At 36.0% G+C, this 6,888-nt stretch overlaps 1 protein-coding gene across 1 annotated transcript in view; it reads right to left on the bottom strand.

Moving 5' to 3' along the window:
* The window catches only part of shisa9b (shisa family member 9b), a 35,634-nt gene that overhangs the window by 7,188 nt on the left and 21,558 nt on the right, over positions 1-6,888 (bottom strand). The window contains exon 3 of the mRNA XM_016468637.1: positions 1,153-1,305. Coding sequence (XP_016324123.1) covers positions 1,153-1,305 — 153 coding nt within the window. The remainder of the gene's footprint in view (positions 1-1,152; positions 1,306-6,888) is intronic.

Here is a 6,888-nt window from a genome sequence, read left to right as displayed (position 1 = left end):
ATCGTTCCCTGTCCCCTATATAGTGCACTACGTGCCATTCACTGTACAGAAAATACGAATTCTGTGGACAAGTGACCGATTTCAGCCTTCAGCGTCTATTTTATAGTGTAGGGGTGAGCGCTTCGGATTCTAGAGAGCATTTGATTGGACAGAAAGTTTGATGAGAAGCTGAAGTATGATGTGACGTCAAAAAAATAGTTGAGCCGTTTTGGCGGAAGTGACGAACTGCAAGCTTTGAATGCTTATCTCTTCTAAATGCGAATTTTGTCACAGTTTTGGAGCACACTGCCTTATAGATAACCTTAAGACTAACATATTGATACTAACACCCAAAAAATTTACATTTAGATTTCATGGGGACTTTAAGAATTTTAAAATGTAATTAAAATTTGTTTAATCTGATTATGTAACCCAGATTACATGTAATCAATTACTACTCAGCACTATTGATAGAACAACATAGCACTGTTACTGATGGACATAGAAAATTCTGAAGCACTTTTGAACTCACATAAATGTTTTGCAGATATTGTTAAAGTTCAATCATTTTATGTACACATTTTAGTATATGAATGCTTAGATAGGTATCGTAGTCCCATAGGTAGATGGGGATCAGCTGAAGGTCAGCTGATGCGAGTTTGACTAACGTGACCTGCCAGAACTAACGCTACGCTTGATTTGTTTACCAACATTATAATTCATAACCATAATGTCTGATGCTGTGCATGTTTTATGCTGGTTTGCAGCTCTCCTGACATCAAAATCTGAATATATATTTTCTAATACACTCCAAAGAGAAAGGAAAAATTGAAATCGCATCATATGACCCCTTTAAGCTCATCAGTGTTTGCAAAAATTAAGGACCGTGACCATGTATTGGGAGAACATACTGTAAATGTGCACTAAGTAAATGCCCATAAAACATTTAAGTCAAGACCAGACCCCTAAGATCCAGACCAATATGAGACCGTCTAAGATCCAGAACATGGCCTGCCAGTACAACAAAAAGATCTCAGGTCAAGACCACATGATTAAGAACTCAAGCAGAAAGTAATCACACTGAGTTTCAAACATTATTTTCTCAGTAATGAGCTTGATTATCATAACTAAATAAAATCCAAGTAAAAGCACATTTAAGCGTGGCCGTCTTACCCACAGCCTTGAGCGAAGCATACTTGTTGAGCTCCTTTCCAGGTTGAGATGGTTCATAGGGGTGAGCTACAGGTACCTGTCCAAGGGCAGGGTATTGTGTCATAGCTTGCATCATAGATGACCCAGGTCCCACACTGTTTATTTGGGCACCCTCTAAAGCAAAGAGACAGAAATAGAAACAAACAACAGATATGAGATGTAAAGTTTTTCCATAAATGTTATCATTCTAAAATAAAAGCAATGCTTCCAGAGGCATCGTGACCTACCCATCTTATTTGTTTGCTTGCTTGTTCGTTCATTAATTTATTCATTCATTCATTTTCATTTATTGATTTATTTATTTGAAGGGAAATCAGTGTCAGTCCTGGCTCATCTATATATAATGTTATTAAATTAGGTCTGGATTTGCCCTTCAAATATGTGACCCTGGACCACAAAACCAGTCATAAGGGTCAATTTTTCGAAATTGAGATTTATACATCATCTGAAAGCTGAATAAATAAGCTTTCTATTGATGTATGGTTTGTTAGGATAGTATTTGGCTGAGATAAAACTATTTGAAAATCTGGAATCTGAGGGTGCAAAAAAATCTAAATATTGAGAAAATCACCATTAAATTGTCCAAATTAATTTCTTAGCAATGCATATTACTAATCAAAAAGTAAGTTTTAATATATTTAAAGTAGGAAATTTACAAAATATCTTCATGGAACATGATCTTTACTTAATATCCTAATGATTTTTGGCATAAAAGAAAAATCAATAATTTTGACCCATACAATGTATTTTTGGCTATTGCTACAAATACACCCCAGCGACTTAAGACTGGTTTTGTGGTCCAGGGTCACATATAAGTAAATAATGACTATGAATGACTGAATGACTATGATGCTTCTGGGTACTGCTTATTTTTTTGTGGGCGAGCATTATGCACATTATTCAGGAAGGCTAAACACTATATCAGAATCTGTTGCTCTTCTACACATTAACACCCTCGGAAGTCTTTCTCAGTGCGTTGTCTCACAGCAGTTGGGATGCCTCCCATCAGAGTCCGCTAAATTAACATTTAACAATATCTTAAACTGCTTGAGGGCTGTTTCATTGTCCCATCAACACAACTTGTGAGTTTTCTCTTTGGTGATTCACTCTATATCCCCAGGAAGCAGATCATTAGTCATGGATTTCTGGAGCTCTAGCCAGGCTCTCCTGTACTAATCGAATCCGTTTGAACTGCTAATGTCAAAACATGTTCATGCTACAGGCACTGGCAAGCGATGGTCACAATGGAAAATTAATAGGTTTTTTTTCACACTTGATTACAGCAAATACTTTAATATTGAGGGTCGCAGATGGTGTAAATCATAAATGCTATTCTAGAGATTGCATTAGTTGACATCTGGCCAGCTGAAGTGGGGCACAGGAGCATGGCAAATTGACTGGCCTTCTGCTGGCTGGCATGAGGGGCCAACCAGATGTTGTGGGTATTATTTCTAACCACTCTGATGAGTTGCATGAGACAGAGAAAGTACAGCCAGAAACCGGAGAGCAATTGGGAAGCAAAAAACCAGCATACTAGCTGTAACAGACACCGTTCGTCTACTTCTTCCTTTGTGAATTCTGCACAGAATGAGTGTTGTATTTGTTTGCGATGGAAATCGTGTTTTGTGGCACTGTGCTACAGTGCAATAGAGCTGCCTGATCTTTTTCTGTTCTTCAGATGTGTTTTAGTTGTTGAACTCTCCTTGACCTGTTGTCTTGGAAACCTCTTTTATTTCTTCCAGCTGGATGGCTGTTTGCTACAAGACTCTAGCGTCTGTATCAAAGGACTGAAGGGCTCTACACTTAACACACTTCAGACACTAGTGGGCTGAAGCCAAATAAATTTTTCTTCTATTTCAGTTCTCTCTAAAAATCACTCAGACTATAGTACAGTTGACACTGTTGGTATCCGTTGTTTTGTTTTATTTTTTGGTTTTACAAGAAAGTCAACAGAGGAACAGACATTTACATTTCATATCTACATACCCTAACATTCAAAAGTTTAGGTTTGTTAAGATTTGAAAATGTTTCTGAAAGTAGTCTCTCTTGCTCATCAAGGCTGGATTTATTTGATAAAAAAATACAGTAAAAACAGCAATCAGTTTGATCAATCTGTTGTGTCCTTGATGAATAAAAGCCTTAATTTATTTAATAACAAATCTGACTGACCCCACACTTTTGAACAGTACACTCTCCAAAAAAAATGTGCAAAATTGTACCTTTTAGGGGGTACAGCTTGACACTGGGATAGTACCCTTAAAAGGGCCTTTGTACCTTCTTTACCCCTAAAGGGTGCATATACTCTTATGGTACTATTATGAACCTTTAGAGGGTAAAGAAGGTACAAAGATGTCCCTTTGAGTGTACTGCCCCGGTAACAACCTGTTGTACCCTTAAAGGTAAAATTTTTTTGGAGAGTGTAGTGTATTCTCAGAGATTTTCATCCAAAGCAACTAACATTCTATTCAAGGTATACATTTTATAAGTTCATGCACTCCCTGGGATTCAAACCCATGACCTTGGCATTGGGTCGCAATTACCTTTTTATTTTTTTATCCCATGGCATAAACGTGCTTCCACACTATAGTGATAATTAGAAAGTGTGCAAATCAAATCATATTTTGATTCATATAATCAATCATCTACATCATTTGGAAATGTTGCTCATAAGGGAAATTATTTTAAGCAAAAAAGGAAATAATCTCAGATAATTAGATTAGACAGTTTGACAGTTCATGACTCCAGGCTTGCAAACATGAAGACCCCATAACTGCATCAGTTAATATGCTTATAAACCAGGTGTGCAGAATATCTAATTAAATGTGAGGAAATTAATTAAGCTGTGATCCATAATCTCCTAGGCAGTAAGATTAATTCCAGTTCTAATCAAAAGAGGGGATGAAAATAAGTCATTATGCAGTGGAACTATAATAAAGGCAGAGTAAAATGTCCTGTCACAGAAAATGAAATGCCTGTCCTGGGGTTCCATGAATGATTATTGAGTGTCTCCAGAATCAATCCTTCAAATGCGGAGCTCAACCTAACACAACCTTATCTTCACACCTACTGTAACTTCAGAAATGCTGTTTCTGTGGACTCTGTCCTGAGTTTCTAACTCGATTATGGCATCCGTTGGGTCCAAGCTGTAGGCATGGTGGCAGGTAATGGTTTTTCATATCCACTGACAGTGACACATTTTCTTTTTGACATGGTCATTTGTCAAACGGAGTATGATACTACCTCCTGGTTATTAATATTGAAGCAAAGAGACACTTGTGGCATTATACAAGACACAACACTGATTTACAATTGATTCACGTTATTACCATTAACCCTGAGATGCATGCTTCGTTTTGGCCCAGGACTGGGCAGTATGGACAGAAATAGTGCTATTCTTCTCCGTATCATTTTATATCAACATTTATTATGTTATTCATTTAATGGGGAAGGAACTGCATTCCACATGTTTGTTAGGCCTTAAGAATGAATGTAATTACAAAACTGAAGAACTGACAAAAATGTATAGCTTGAATACAATGTCACTTTGGATAAAAGTGTTTGTTAAATGCATAAATGCAAAATGTAAATTTGTTTGTTTACAAGAGTCCTTCACAGAGTATTCCTCTTTTAATTGAGGGCCCCATGAAACACAATTCTGTGCATTTTATTCTTTCTGAATTCGATGTTTTATGACTGATAACGTGATAAATGTGAACTCATAACCAAATGGGAGCTGGATCCAAATTCAGAATAAACTACTTTTAATAAAGAAAAATCCAAAACCACACAAGAAAACTGAACAAAAACAGAATGCAAACAAAGATCAGAACTGAGGCCACCATCTAAACGCTAGAGACAACAACCAAGACTTAACAAAGTACAACGAAACACGGGCTATTTTTACAGGGGAGAATAAGGAAACAAGAAATAACAGAATATACAATCAATAAATTAATCAACAGAGTAAATACAACTAGGAAAGCAAATTGGAAACTAAGGAAACAAAACTTCAACATGAAAGTCCAAAACAAGACATATAACATGAAATATGACCATTTAATAATAATAATAATAAAATATCAGCAAAAAATAGTCTAATAGAATTAATTCATAAAAAACTGACAGTTGAATCAAACTTTTAAAATGTAATGAAATTAGTAGTAGTAGTAGTATTTTGAGAAGAACATTTACATATACAATATATGACAATGTAACAGTAATATATTTCTCTCTTCATTTCTTTGTTAGATCAAACATTTATTTTTTGGCAGTTTGGCAATTAAATATACAATTGTAATATATTTCTGTCATATTTTCTTAGTTAAACCAGACTTACATTTTTTGGCAGTTTTTAGTGAAGAAATTCTGTGTGTATCTGACAATTTTAGCTGATTATTTTATTAAATTAAATGGTGAAATTCTGGCGAAGCAGATCTGGAGATGAAGTTCATGCATTCATGTCCTCATATAGTGAAAACTGAAAACACCACAAACGTCATTCACACAGAGACATGAAGAACATGCAGAATTTTTAGCAACACAACACACCTGATTGTCTAGATGTAGGTGAAATACTGAAAATTACACAAAAGCTTATTATCGCTACTGAGTATTTTTCCCCAATAAATATCAATACTAATTTATCGCCCATCCATAATTAGGCCTCATGCCTTTTACAGGACAGACAAATCTGTGTTTCTTCACACTTGTATTCAAGTATTTCCAGGCATTGACTAGCAGTGTGTTTATCCAATATGCAGCATGTGAGAAGCCTAGAGACAGTTTTTAACATCACATATTAACTGTGGTAAATGAAAAATTCCCACCTGTATCAAAAACACTTATTTAACCAGCTTGAGAAAAGCACCGGATGGTGGAAAGGAGATGATCCCCATTATTTGTTGCCCACAACCCATCCCATCTTTCAGATAACTGGAATGGCTCACTGTTCATACAGTACGATCACACCCCATGAGAAGACGCAACAGAAGCAACATGGGTTTGGGAATAACTAGCCTCTGATTCCTCATCTGTAGAGATGAAACTTTAGTTTCTTTGTAGCATTGCCATGCAACCTCTAATCCAGTAATGAGTAGGCTTGATTTAGGATGCCATAAAGACAGTGGGTCATTTTTCACAATTTCCTGGTCCCTCATTTGGGTAGATACAGTAGAAAATAAAACAATCTTTTGCGGAGAACAATCATTCCATGCAAAGATGGTGAAACTCGCACACTGCACAAATAATTTTCTTAATCAGTATATTTGTCTCCTGGTTTTCAAGAAAAATGTGAACATTCTTAAAGAAGATACATTTATTGAAGAATCAAACTGCAGATATTTTTTCTACACAACCCAAAATCTATTTTTACTGAAAAATAAAAACAGAAATGCTGCTTAAATGGATAGTACACCCAAAAATGTACTCATGTCATTATTTACTCACCCTCATGTCTTTCTAAACCTGTATGATGTCTGTAGAACATAAAATAAGATATTTTGAAGAATGTTGGTAACCAAAGAGTTTTGTTGAGTGTTGACTTTTTTTCAAAATATCTTATTCTATGTTCAACAGAAGAAAGAAAGTCAGTTCCTCTTCAGGAACTCGAGCTGCGTCGAAAACGCTAGGGGAACGCCTTCTGCGACCCACGCTCTGAATCACATGTGAAATCAGTCCAATAGCTGAACGGGACGTCAC

This window comes from Sinocyclocheilus anshuiensis, unplaced genomic scaffold (assembly GCF_001515605.1).
Source record: "Sinocyclocheilus anshuiensis isolate Anshui unplaced genomic scaffold, SAMN03320099.WGS_v1.1 scaffold152, whole genome shotgun sequence".
Lineage (NCBI taxonomy): Eukaryota > Metazoa > Chordata > Actinopteri > Cypriniformes > Cyprinidae > Sinocyclocheilus > Sinocyclocheilus anshuiensis.
The sequence above is the reverse complement of the archived record's forward strand: the minus strand, read 5'-3'. Positions and strand labels throughout refer to the sequence as shown.